Genomic DNA, 14,452 nt, shown 5'->3' on the forward strand with positions numbered 1-14,452 from the left:
GACCTTTGTGGTGTTACTGCTCTTAAAGGTGGTGTGTCCGGAGTTTGTTCCTTCATATGTTCAGATGTGTCCAGAGTTTCTTCCTTCCAGTGGGTTCATGGTCTCGCTGACTTCAAGAATGAAGCCGCAGACCTTCGCGGCGAGTATTACAGCTCTTAAAGGTGGTGTGGACCCAAAGAGTGAGCAGCAGCAAGATTAGATAGGATAGAGGGGGGCACAGGAAGCAAAGAGAGACAGTTGTATAAATGAGAGCAAATTAATTAGCTCAGCAAGTCTGTATGTTGGAGAGAAGCTTTATTAGTTTTTGTCTGGTTTGGAGTTTTCCTAAATTTTGCGTAAAATGCAAGGCATCCTAATTTCCCAGATAAGGATACTGGGTTCTAGAGTCACACAGCAGAACCAGGACTAGAACTCTAGTATTTTCATCATGTTTTTCTCAGTTAGCCCAAAATAGACCAAGGACGTTTTACTTTATTTTGTAAAGTTCAGATCCTTTAAAGCACAGTAACCTGATTTTCAGTTCAGGCTGTTGAGGCAGGTGAGTGTGGGACAGAGGGGACAAAGAAGGCAACTCTGCTCTGTCTAGTAAAGAAAGGTCCCTGGATCCGATTGTTTAGTCCATCTCTCCAGCAGTGCTGATCGCATATTTACTGCAACTAGGCAACCACTTCCTCAGATACTGAAAGCATGAGACTTCCCAATCAGCTCCTTGTACAATGCCCAGGCAGTGTAATTTTTGGAGAATATTAAATCTATCTTTTTGAATTTCAGCTGAATCTAGCCTTCCTCCCTTGTCAATAACTCTTAATTTCTCCATCCTCCTGAGTTAAATAATCCTTTTACAGCAATAATCAATTAATAAATAACTAAGAACTCAGAAGGCGTGAGTGATGCCAAGTCACATTAAGTTGTAGTATATACTTAGGAAAAGAAACTGTTAAACTTGCAAAGTCAGAATGCCTGCTACCTGATTTATTAACTCCCCCTTTATACCTCTACAATCTGGGGACAGAAGCCAAAAAGCTGAGCTGCCTATGTATACAGCCTAACTAAAAAATTGTCAGTGAAACACTGTAAAATGATTATGATAAAATACGATCATTTTATCAGCAGGTGTTTAGGGTCTGAACGTGGGGCTTATGGCATGCCTCTGACATTTCAGTTTCACAGGCATCACATCAGACAGTGAGCCCAGCTCAGAGAAGGGATACAGCATTCTGCTGACTGGGATGCCTTAGTCTCATTCTGTCACCCCAACCCCTACCCACAACCAAGAAAGTGTTAAATTTCACACCATCCTCCTGGTCAGAATTTAGGAGCTCCCAGTTCCTTTAGCTAAACATTTTTGTTTTACATCCCCTAAAAGAAAATTTAAAAGTATGTGCCTTTTTGCACATTTTTAAATTAATTCCTGAAATCATATATCAAGTGTAAATAGTTGCTAAGGGTGTGATCACTGACATATTGTGTAGTTTATATGAGTTTTTATATATATTTTTGTCAAAACTTTGGTACTGTTAATTTAGCTTATTAAATTTACAAGCAAGGTACACTATATAATCTAATTGGCAAAGCCAGTTCTGGTGGTCAAACCATCCAGCCAGATCAGACTTGCTTTCTGTCAGATTAAGTCTGATTTCATTTTTTTCAATACCAATAAACATTGCACACACCTCATGATAACCATCTCACTTTTGAATTTGAAGTGTTAGATTGATGGATAGATAGATAAAACACACAGCCTTGCCAAGAGTTTCCTGCCTAAATGAAAAAAGAGATTGTCTCCTTTACTATTGCTTGCCATTCTCTCATAGGACTCCTCTAAGGGAGACATTCTAAAATTGTTACATGCTAAGATTCAGAAGGGTGAGAGTAGCTTTTCTGCAGAAGTGTGGGAGTATGGTGATCTGGAAAGTGGGAGTGGCTGAAACAAGAACCTTATAGAGCACAGGCATGTTTCTGAGGAGATAAGTTTAAGGAAGCAGTATATATGGAAGTTAAGGATTTGGACATTAATTTTCATAAAATTACCCAGGCCCAAATACTTCCTGGAAGGTAATTACATACCACAAGGGTATCGGTACCCCAGTTTTAAGGCCACCACTTTTAGATACAGCAATACCCTCAAACTAGATCAGTGACTGAGCTAAGGCCGGTTAACTAAACTTCACTCCGTATTTGTTCTCCCCAGTGTTTGCAGGCATGACTTTTCTCGAGACCTGCCACCTAGAAGGGTCAGAGTGATACTCAGCCTTTCTAGTTAGTACCTGTATTTCATTAGGTCTGGGTTGTCATTTACAAAACTCTCCAAGTGAGCGAAGCAGGATACTGTTGCTCTCCAGATATTTGAAGGGTATTTGGGGATAGGAACACACTTGTTCTGGAATGTAATGTTTCAGCTGCCAGAACTAGGAACATTTGAGGGAAAGGCAGGAGGAGGCAGGTTTTTATTCAGGATAAGAAGGAAGGTGGGTTGAGGAAGGTTAACATTTTTTATCATTTGTATTGCATAAAATACATAAAGCTTTCACAGTAACCCTGGAAGATAGCATTTCGACAAAACAGATTCAGAGAGGTTAGTGACTTAAGATCCCACCGTTTATTAGTTCATAACAGGGATTTGAACCTAGTTCAGTCTGGTGACATCAGAGTAATTATGTAATGCTGACTCTCTCATTGGCATTACCTGCTATAGAATGGGCTGTCTGCCTAACACCCTTAGTTTATTTAAAAAAAAAAAAAAAAAAGTGAAACAGCCATTAACATCTGAGTCCCATTCCGGTTGTAAGTCTAAATGTGACTGGTAGGTGTTTCAGAGGAGCGTGGTAAGTGGCTGAGGTAGAAGGCTGTATTACTTCCCTTGCAGAAAGTGAAGACTTTTATAGACTATTTAAGATAAAAAATCTCATGAACAGTCAGGCATGGTAGCTCATGCTTATAATCCCAGCACCTCGGGAGACTGGGGCAGGTGGATCACAAGGTCAGGAGTTCAAGGCCAACATGGTGAAACCCCATCTCTACTAAAAATACAAAAATTAGCTGGGTGTGGTGGCGGGCACCTGTAATCCCAGCTACTCAGGAGGCTGAGGCAGGAGAATCGCTTGAACCCGAGAGGCAGAGATTACAGTGAGCCAAGATCACACCACTGCACTCCAGCCTGGGTGACAGAGCAAAATCAAAATAATAAATAAAAATAAATAAATAAATAAAATGAGATCATCTCATGAACATAGACTAGCTTATATACAAAGTTTATATACAAAGTGAAGCAAGAACATTCAGGAGAGGAGACGATGCCTAACACTAATTATATTGTTGAACCCTCCAGGAGAGATGACATACAAGCTGAGCAAAGCTCTGTGTTACAGATTCAGTTATGATCCCTTTTCTTATTCATTATTGTGAGAAATGGGTTATTATAAAAATAAGATGCTTTCTTTAAAGATGCTGTTCTGGGGGGGAAAAAAAAGGTTCTCCCTCTCTCCCCTGAGCCTGTATCTCACCTACTAGGCTTTAAAGTCCTAGAGGGCAACTCCTGTGTTCATCTTATTCATTATTGTGCCCAGAATCATGACTGACACATGGTTGACAGTCAACAAATATTTAGCAAATGAAGTAATCAATAAATGATATGCCAGTATCCTAAGATCTCATGTTTTAAACTGTGAGATAAATTTCAGACCCAAGAACAGATCTTTTTTAAGTTAATGAGAAAAGATTTTATCAGTTCAGACTTCAGACCTTTTCCCCAAGCCACTCTCCAAGTCTTATAGTGAAGAACCTGGCAACTGGAAAAGAGTTTATTTATAATTTGGTTATTCCCAATTTGGCAAGAGTTGTTGACTTCTTTGAAAATATGATGAAAAGTATGGCTTCTCTCAGACAAAGGAACACACAGATAAAATTCTGTATACAATTTCATTAGGTCCATGAACATTTAAACTGTGTGTCTCAAGAATGCTAAAAAGTGAACTGCAGCTTAGGGCAGAGTCACCATGCTGCCCTCATATTTGAAATAAAACTGACAAGAGAACAATGAGAGCTTGCTTTGGATATAATACCAAGGGGGAGAATATGGCGCCAGTTCCAGCTCTGCCTTGATTCTGGTGAGAAGCTTTCATAAAAGACCCTTTGTTCCCTTTGGGACAGATGCCATTAAATACTGCTCCTTAATGACAGCCCACTGTCCAGCTCTTCCTGGCATGCACCCTTCATCCCATGATTGTATAACCAGCAGGAAAGGGGAGTGGAAACAAGGCAGATTTTGGAATGGTGAAGATTACTGGGTTGGTTCTTTTGGCTCCTAGCATACACTTACCTTAACTTGCAGGACCTGTTTCTTGAAATGTTTTTGCCTTTAGTGGAAGGTCTAGAAATCTGCTGCCTAGGATATTTTCCCTTAAGGTCTTTCCCAAATGGATGCAAAGGAGCACAGCTTTTATATAGACATAGATAATCCCTTGTGAGATGAAAAATTTCTAGGTAATAGCTGGGAGCTGATGTTCTACAGGCCTTTTCCTTCTCTACCAGCTTGACCACTTCAGACTTTATCCAACAGAAACTAAACCTTGAGTTTTAAGGACACAGACCTTACTATGTGACCCTAGGATTTTACATGTCTCAGAGCTTCACGTTTTTCATCTGGAAAACGAGGGATAATAATAGCCCCTACATAATAGGAAGAATGGGTGAGTAACACACGTAACTCAGTGCCCCGGTCCACGGTAAGCACTTGATCAAGCTGGCTCTTGTTACTATTTTAAGGACAGTGACCTATGGAAGTGGATGGGGAGAAACTAGGCAAGTTTGCTACTTTTGCCTTTCTGAGTGTGCTCATTCCTGCTTTTTCAGGCTCTGCCTTCTCCTTGCCCCTGTCCCTGTACCAACAGTGTTCTCTCCCAGGTCCAAGCCAGAGGTGCTGTAACTCTGAGCAGCTGAGGTACTAGCCATGCCTCTGGGGCTTGACAACTCATTTTTTGGTCACTGAAACATCTCTAACATCTGGAATAACCTGGCCAGGGCAGTAATGACTGACCAGTCCCCTCAACCGTGTCCATCCCTCCCTCCCTTTCTTCCTGTTGTTTGTATTTCACTTCCTTTTTAAAAACAATTATTTATTGAGCTCTTCCATGTGCCTAGTCCAGTGCTAGTGCTAGATATACATAGTTAATAAATAGTATTGCTATTCTTGTATGCTCTAGTCATGGGTAGAGAGAAGAGCAAATCGCAAACAAATTATGTAATGTGATAAGGCCTATGAGAGAAGTAAGACAGAATCACCAGGGAGTCCTACTTAGTAGGGTACCTTCTCTGACGAGGTGGCATATGTCCCTATGGCATGAGTTGAAATCTTGGATTTTTTCCAAGTGCAAAGTGCCATTGAGAGTGCAGATGATAGTAGCTTCTTGTTTTTTCTCTCCTAACAATAAATGGCTTAAGGCTTAGAGGAAATCACACACCTGATTTTTACCAGCAATTTATTTTGTCAGTTAAGTTTAAAAGGATGACTCTCACCTGCTCCTTTAAATAGCTGCTCACTTAACCATATACCAGGTACTGTGAATTTTATATGTATTCTCTTATTTAATCCTCTAGTAACTCAAGAAAGTAAGTTTTATCATCATCCCCCTATGGCCAGATAAATCAGAATTTAGAGAAACTAAGTAACTTGCCTTTGGCCATGTTGGTCAATCATGGTAGTTAAGACTTAAAATCCAGGTATGTCTGACATAAAGTCTGTGCTACCAACCAGTAGACTAGGTTGCCTCCCTTCTTGTGATATCTTAACTCACCTGGTTCTCCTTTTCCTTTGTAGTGGTGCCAGTGAAGAAGAGGACACATGAAGGCTTGCTACCCCCAGTGGAAAATCATCCCCTCCCCTTGTGTGTATGTGACAGTGTGTATGTAACGGCTTCTGATTTCTGTGAAAGCTGCTCAGCAACAAACGTACTTCCACCAGATGTGTCCCCAGATCCACAGCAGGCACATATCTCTCCAAGGGATGACCAGTTTTATGCTTACTGACTGTGTGCTTCTCATCCTCTGGTTGTGGTAGGTCAAGGAAAAGAGCCCATTTGATCCACCAGGAGCAATTAAGAAGGGTCCTTCAGGTAATCCCTCAGTGGCTGCTTTGAACTTACTCAGGAAAGTCAGCCCCCATAATATTGTGTTACCAAACAGTATGGCTTTGTTAGGAAGGATCTGGAATAATCTTGAAGGGAAGTCAGAGTTTTCTCCCTGCCTATTAACAGAAACCCAATTTTGTTCATATTGAAGCATGAAATAAATGAGAGCAAGGTAGGGCCACATTGACTCATATGGGCAGTCCCTAAAAGTCCAGTTCGGCATTTGTGAAAATGTGGTGCCATGAATTAAGGTGGATGACTGGAAAAAGGTGTTGGAGAAAGAGTTAAAGATTAGGAAGAGATATTTTTAGTATATGAAGTTATCCAGGACTTGAGATTCATAATTCAGTGCTGTGGAAATGAAAAAAAATGATTGAAGAGGTGGAACGGAAATGACCTTAGGGGGAAAAAAAAGGACCAAAGAAATCTGATTAAAAGTTGAAATCAGTAATTCTGAATTCAAATTGCTTGAATTTCCAAAATAGTCAGTAAAGGATCTAATAGAACCACAATTATTTGGGTGAATTCTGCAGGTTTTATGGGCTTGTCACAACGTGAAGGGCTGGAATGTATATTACCAAATGGGAATTTTCATTGTAGGTTTTTGCTAGTCCTACCCCCATTTTAGCCTAATTTGGCTTAAATGCAATATGGGGAGAATTGATGCCACTCCATGTGTTCTGAATTCAGCTCATCTCCCAGCATATAGATATAACCTCCTTTACCTCAGACCAGAACCCTTCTTCCTGTGGCACTCCCCACCCACAGACCTTCAGATCATCTCCCACACCCTGGATCTCGCTCTCCTCTTAGTAACAGAGACATGCCTGAGGTTGGACTTCCTTGCTTTTCTCTACTTCCAAATCACAATTTCTTACAACCAAGCTTTGTACTCCCGAGTAAGCAGGGATGTGCTAGGGGAATGTAAAACTGCAAACTTAAAAACCTGCATCTTCTTGAAGCATCAGTTTTACTTACCAAATGGTTTGGAGTCAGGAGATGACCTATTTTTATATAAAAGTTATATTATAGAATAAAATGTTCATACACATAGACTGTTAAGATAAAAAATAGGAATCTTGAAAGGTAATTATTTGCAAGTGGGTTATATGTTCACTCTCCTCTGCCTTTATGGTATATGAAGAATACAACTGGAACCATATCCAAGCAGACTCTGGGTTGCTGCTAACCCAGGGCCTAGACTTCTAGTGCCTCTGAGGCAGAACCAAAGGAGCCTGCACTGGGGGAAATCCCTTTTCCTGCCTGCCTATGACCTGTGTACCTATTATAGGGCCAGCTGATTATTGTGCTTGCAGGATGGTTTTGAAACAGAAACAATACTTGTTTACTATAAGAGTCCTATTTATATTATTTTTCAGTCCTGTGAATGCTGTGAAATGATTTATTCCTTTGAGGCCAGGAAGCTCCCAGGCATATATGCTTCTAAGTTAGGATTGTCCTAACTCACTAAAGATGCCAGGATATTGGGGCTGAGAGGAGTTTGAGATGTTTAAAAAAAAAAAGCATTTTTCTCTCAAACTGGTGGCCAAGAAATGGCTAAGACAATTTTGGTGCTTTAGCTGTCTCTGCAAAGACTGGAGAATTTGGCATACCATTAAATTACAACCTCCAATCATATCCAACAAAACTACCCTAAAAGAAGGACCAGTGGCCACTCTTGAAAAAGTTTAAGTATCAGAAGATTAAAAAGATTTTAGGATTTGGAAGCTTGTATTGTCTTTCCCCAATAATCACTGTTTGATCTCCAAATAGTAGCCTTATATTAGCAATGGACAGATCATTGGTTCTCCATATCTGATCATATGTTATTACTTTGAATCAGTATTTGGGAAATTCAAGTATTTATGCAGTGGATATAAATGGAAATATAAAAATGTGTGCCAGTCTGTCTCAGTAACTTATCTCTGATCCTCAAGGAAAGCACTTTTGCTGTTACTTAGAAAGGGTTTCAGAGTTGCTTTACAGACTCCTGCTGTCTTCAGCACCTGATAAAACTTTAACCAGGGAAGCATTAAACACAGTGCAGCAGCTTTTGCCCAGGCTCCTAAGTTCCTGCCGGCAGCATTTATCAATGTAAGAAACTAGGATGCTTCCTGCAGTGGCACCACCTTCCCATAGAGCTGGAGCATGCTGCTTGGCCTTAAGCCCCAGCATGATGAGGCTTCCCTCCTGCCAGGTCAGTAAAACTTAGAAAGCTCAGAATTGTGTCTTGCCTGGCTGCAGGTTGCAGGGTTTGCTGAAACCCCTAAAGAGAAGTCACCAAGGGAGGCAGGTAATGAATGTTTCCAGAATCAGTCAGATACTCATAGCAATTTCTGGCTACCTTTCAAATGTTGAATTTCCGGATGCCGAGAGGGACTTTGATTTGATATCATTAAATCCAGGACAGTCCCAAGAAGTGCTTGGAGTCTCCACTCTGACAGCCCAAGAAGGGAAATAACTTGTATTAAGGAACAACTATGAGCCAGGCCCTGAACTGTCTCTTAGATAGTAAAACAGATGGGGAATGGAAGTCATTTGCTTCAAGTTACACAGCTAGGAAATACTCAAGCCAAATCTTGAACCCAGCTCCCCCTAATTCTGTGGACAAGCACTTTGTACCACACACTGTGGTCCACCTAAAAACAGAAGGATAAAAAGGCTTCAGGTTTTCCCACTGTGCGCTGACCATCCCAATTTATGAATCTTTTTCAAAATGACAGTTATAGTTAGGGCTCAGAAATGGCATTGAGGTAGCCTTATTTCTCCCCTTTAGCCGATGCTTTAAGTACACATTGCTGACTTGAGCCCACCCCCAGGAGTTGGGAGAACATTTCCTTTTTCATGCCATCTTCCATAAATAAAGTGTTTCTTGGCCTTCAAAGGTATAGAACTTTGCAGCAGTAGTAAAAGTGAAGGGTGTTCTGCTTTCTACTCAACTTTATTTGCAACTGTCTGCAGCTTCACTGCTGTAGAAAAGGAAATCTTCATATTTTAGTAAACTTAGCGGCCAGTGTGCTCTGTGAGGATGTGGCAATTCAAAGTCCAGTGAATCTGGACTCTCCTACTAATTCCTGGTTTGCGTGTGTTGGGGGAGTGTGTACCTATATATAAATGACAAGTGTGATATGTGTGTATATGTATATACGTACATGTCCACACACACACACAATATTTGAGAACTAAGGAAAACTCAAAGCAGCCCCTTCATTATCTTGCATACTACTTCAAAGATTTCTGTCAGCCCTAATTACAAGTGTCACCATATAGTTGGAGCTTAGGTACTTGCTTACAAGAAGAGCAATTCCCTAGCAAAAGTTGTTAGCTGCTAAGGCACTGAGTCAAAGTGACAGCCCTGAAGGAAATTTGCACTCCAGCCCTCCTCCAAGATGTCTAATAACATGGGAAACTTGGATGCCCAGCCATTTTGGTGACCTGAGAGTCTAACTACTCCAGTTAGACCTGAGGGCACAAATGCAGAATTCATGACCTTGTAGTAGTGGCAGGGTCTAGGAAGTCCTCTCTCCCCAAGTAGAAAATGCTCCCTTGCCATTCTTGAAATTCCACATTCATTATATGTATTGGCTGTTCCATACATGCTTCTCAATAAGAAAATTAACTGCATGTTTACTGTGTGCTGATCACATCAGATTTTTATGTTTAAAAAAATCTCATTATGGACTGAGTCCAGCTCAGCCCTAGGAGAAAAAGAAGGCCCATAGGGGAGACTTCAATCTCATTATTATTGCCTTTATCCAACAGGGCTTATGAAACCCCCTACCCTGTCCCATTCCAGAAACCGTAAGACTCAGGCAGTTCTTGATTCTGGAGGCCTGCCTGGTAAGATAAGATAGTATCATTTGGAACTGAGAACATACCAGAAACAGCAGAACAAGGTCCAGAGCAGAAAAATGAAAATAAGTGAAGACACTTACGGATACATTGGTGCAGAAAAAGCCACGGAGCCCATACTAGGCTTGATATGACTTTGAGGGGACAGCAGATTAATACTCAATGAGGATTAAACCTGACCGGTCTTTCTACAGTGACAGGCCACTCTGCATGAATGGGGAGAACCAATGAATCCATTGTCCTCTGCCTATTTTCCTGTGCACAGTGACATTCCTTCCTTAGGAATCTTCCCTTTCCACCCTTTACATTAAACAAGGGAACACTGAATCTTTCAACAGAATTACACGTTTGAGTTAATGTTTCAGTATATCATTTTCATACTGTAAATTATTTTGTAAGAGAGATTTACTGCTATCCCAGGATGTTTGGACTTGGCGCCCCTGTGCATTTGGAAATCAATAAACTATTACTGGAAATGCCATTTGTCTCTCAGAGTTGTGCACAAAGGACCCTGCAAGGTGTAAATATTTATGACGATCTGCATACTTCACTGTGGTAATGCTGGAGATGATGGTGTTTTGGTCACTAGATGTGGAAGTCTAATTTACTCCTGACTTTCCCTGAGTGCCTTAGGAGAGATCTCTGGGAAGTGGCAAAAGAACAGACTTAAGATCATTATTATTTAGTGATATGTTTTCTCCTCAAAGTAAAATGATCCAGGCCTAGATTAAATTTTATGAGCAACTTAGATTATAACCTAAAGAATACTTGGTGCCAAATTATGTTTTCAAGTAACATTAAAGTTTTAGAATTTGGATGAACTAGAAGGAAGGTCAAATTGTAATTTTTGCCATCTTTTCTAGAAAAAAAAAATGTCTTTTAGAGCAAATTACAGTTAGGCCAACAAAATCTTTGTTTTGTGAAACTTTAGAAATACATATTTGCATGTAATTGATGAAGAAATAGAATGAGTTGTAAATGAAGCAATTCCAATCTGGTTTGAAGGACCAGAGGTTGCACTGAAATCAGAAGTCATATACTCAGAGGCCTTCAGGAGCCAAATGTGAAGACTCAAGATGGTAGATATTGTGTGAATTAGAAAATACCAAGCCCTGCCTAAATGCATTAACATTTAACATTTAAAAATCCTAAAACCCACCAGCAGGTGTATCTGGAGGGACAGTTTGTGGACTCTCCTCTAAATTTTCTTTTAATGCATTTGTCTTCATCAGACCCTTTTAGTTAGCTAGGAGCTATGTGAGAACCTTGAGAAAATTGTGCAAGCTAGGGAGATAAGTCACTCAAGGTCACCCAACAAGCCAGGCTGGTAAAGCCCAGGACAGCAGACTCTCTGTCTCCAGGAGCAATCATTAGGCCCTACTTCCTCTTCCCCAGTTGCGGAGAACACTGCTGCCTGGTGGGGTGGCATTGCCTGCCACTGTAGCACTTAGGAGTCTTCAGTGTTTTAACAAACCACAATGTGTTCGGAGGTTTTCTTCCCTGCTTCCTGGTGCCAGTATCTCAACACCACATCCACTGCCCCAGCCCTTTCTTTGTTTATCTTTCCCTCTGAAAGCTACAACTCTTATTTTATTTTATTACTCTTTGTTTGGTCCAACATGGCCCCATTTCCTTTATACTCATAAAAAGGTAGAATTTCAGCTTGTCTGGAATATCTCCTGGCCTTCACAAGGCACAAGAGTTAAAGAGACACCCAACAGAAAGTCTAGTAAGATAAGATATCACAGAAATAGAACCAAAGCAAAAGACTGCTTGAAGTCAATAACAGGCTGCAGTAAGTGTCTGTGCTTGTTAAATATTGTAATCTCCAGGTTTAAATCATTCATTTTTGTTAATAATAAGAGCTGTCACTTAGCTCTTTCTCTGGGCCAGGCACTCTCCTGTTGTCTTTCACATTATCATAATAGTAACAGCACCAATACTATTATTCCCCACTCTATTGCTCAGGAATCAAATTTAGAGAATTAAGTACTGTGACCACGGTTACACCCTAATAAGTGGGAAGCCAGAACTTAAACCTAGGTCTAGCAGACTTCACAGCGTCTTTCCTTAATCTCTTCTCTCCTAGATGCACTGATTCCACCTTGTATTGGTGAATAACAACACTTATCCCCCTACAACTACCCCCACGCATGTACAGTATGGCTTCGGGGCAAAGGAGTTTGCCTTTTGCAAAGAAGGTCTTGCTTTGTATAGCCTGTAAAATGCAATGTACAGTGAGGGAAAGAAATCTAAGGGTAGCAGTCAAATCTTCTTCTGGCCTGAAACTGTACTTTTGGAAGAGAGGACTATTAGACTTGCTTCACCTTCTTTATTCCAAGGCCATAAATAAGGAAATCAACAAGAGGCAAAACCATGTTTTCTTTTGCTATAGCCTTAGAATCCTGAAAGTCAGCCAGCTCTGACACTGAGTCTGTTATTTAATTAAACATGTTGAAGGCTCTCCAACAGCTTGACATCAGGCCAACTTCATATTCTTGGAAAGGGACAATAGCAAAAGGAGCTTATCTGTTTTAAAGTTTACTTACTGAGTTCAGCTGTCATGGCCACAGCATACCATTTGCCTTATAAAAATGGCCCACAACCTTCACAACATTTTAGGATTCATAGCAACTCATTTACCTAGGGCTTAGGCACCTGATAGCTTCACCTGTTTCCTGAACACAAAATCTAAACTAGTGGTTTGACAATGAGTAACTGAGACAGAGCTATAAAAATCTAGAACCTCTGCTCAACCCATCAAAAATGACTGAGAATTAAGAAGTAAGCAAACAAGGCTTCCAACCAACTGAAATAAATCCATGAAGCAAACGCATAAGACAAAGGCCATACATCTAGCCATCAAGCACCTCCTCAGAACCTATTTGCTTTTCCTTCACACATATTTCTAAATGTAAAGGAGAGAAACAGACTTTTGGAGGAAACAAGAAGGAAAAAGGAGGACTGCAATAGAGAAGATGGAAATTTTGAGTAGACTGCAAAACTGAAAAAGCCCTGATATATGGGTTATTTAGTGCCAAAAACAGTCTATAGACATCTCAATCTTTAAGAGCCTCACTGTATCACAGGACAATATTCTATTTAAAATGATGACCCTGTGCACCATACATTAAAAAAAACTATGCTTAGAAGGCAAAAATGTGTATATCAAACATTTTAGAAATATTTACATCCCAATGGTTAAAAAAAAAACAAAAAACTTTTAGGAATTAAAAGGAATAAACTCTTGACCATCCAGAGTATTTAGCTACATCAAACAATGTATATCCCCCTAGCTAACTTATTGTTTCATGAGCCTCTGGTGTTTAGAGAGGTTTTTTCACAGCTTTCTAAGTGACTTTCATGCTACAGTGCTTTGCATATAATGGCATGAACAATGGAAGTGCCAAGTTTCCAATGTGATGAATAAAACTAATAACTAGAATACAGATCAAATTATGTTACAACAAATACTGCTACCCATAAAAGTCACTTAAGCATCCCTGTTATTTCTAAGCCCCTGTCGATTGCTCATTTATTTTAGGCAATAGTCATTCAACAAAATTGGAGGATAATAAAAAGAAACTGGACCCTCAGCACAAGTTGGGTGTAACACATTTTAACCTGTAATAACAGATTCTCACTTGTATTTCTCCAGCTCTTTGCTGTAAGAAGAATAAACGTTATGTAGATATAATACCAGCATGAAAAGCTTGTGGTTGGTGGTTTCTAGGAGAAGAAAGAATTCAGAAGCAAAAGACACATGAAGTTATGTGGCAATTCCTCACTAGGGAATTTGCTCTCCAGGGCCACTTTTGACCTTAATCCATATTGGAGCCATCAATCAAAGAGTTGCTTGCATCTAACTGGTGTAATGCCTATACTAAGCCCTGGAACGAAGATAGGATTCATTTCTCATGGATTATTGAGCACTCTGGGGTAACCTGGCCCTGATCTGAAGACGCTAAGATTTAAAAACCCAGACGCATGTGACTGGAACTGTCTTTTCTCCCATGATGCACTGCTTTCAACACTGCATGATTGTAAAAACATGTGCCGTGTTGACTATATATAGAGATGGTCTAAATTAATCAGCTGCATCCCATTTGGTACCCAGGCAAGGATTTTTCCATACCTATCTTTTTGCTGGTGGTAATGATGAGCTTGGTCACTTGATATAACATTCTTTGTCTGTCTTTTTTTTCTTTTATGTAAATACTTTTGTGACTTCATTATAACCAGCATTTTGTAATATTCTTAACAGCAGAGGGGATTAAGTCGTGATTCACTTCTGAACAGTACAATCAGCAGTAGGAAAACGAGGAGGGAGGGAGAGGGAAATTGTCCACCATTTCCCAATGATAATGCCTGGCTCGGGCCCCAGATTCACATCTTACTTGAAGTTCATAAATTCTGGGCACTGCTCAGCTTGAGGAGGCAGGCATTGCTCCTTTATATTTCAGGGTGAGACAAAT

The 14,452-nt window shown here is 40.2% G+C and overlaps 1 protein-coding gene across 4 annotated transcripts in view; it reads left to right on the top strand.

Moving 5' to 3' along the window:
• Positions 1-14,452, top strand: part of TRIM44 (tripartite motif containing 44) — a 190,262-nt gene that overhangs the window by 118,066 nt on the left and 57,744 nt on the right. For 2 of the 4 annotated variants that reach the window (XR_637295.2, XM_003910031.4), the window contains one exon: positions 5,816-10,458. The exons of the other annotated variants lie outside the window; for them this stretch is intronic. Coding sequence is in view for 1 of the 2 variants with exons in the window: in XM_003910031.4 (XP_003910080.1) it covers positions 5,816-5,843 (28 nt within the window). In the remaining variant the exon portion in view is untranslated. Of the gene's footprint in view, positions 1-5,815; positions 10,459-14,452 lie in introns of those variants that run through there. 4 annotated transcript variants of the gene reach the window in all.

This window comes from Papio anubis, chromosome 12 (genome assembly GCF_008728515.1).
Source record: "Papio anubis isolate 15944 chromosome 12, Panubis1.0, whole genome shotgun sequence".
Taxonomy (NCBI): domain Eukaryota; kingdom Metazoa; phylum Chordata; class Mammalia; order Primates; family Cercopithecidae; genus Papio; species Papio anubis.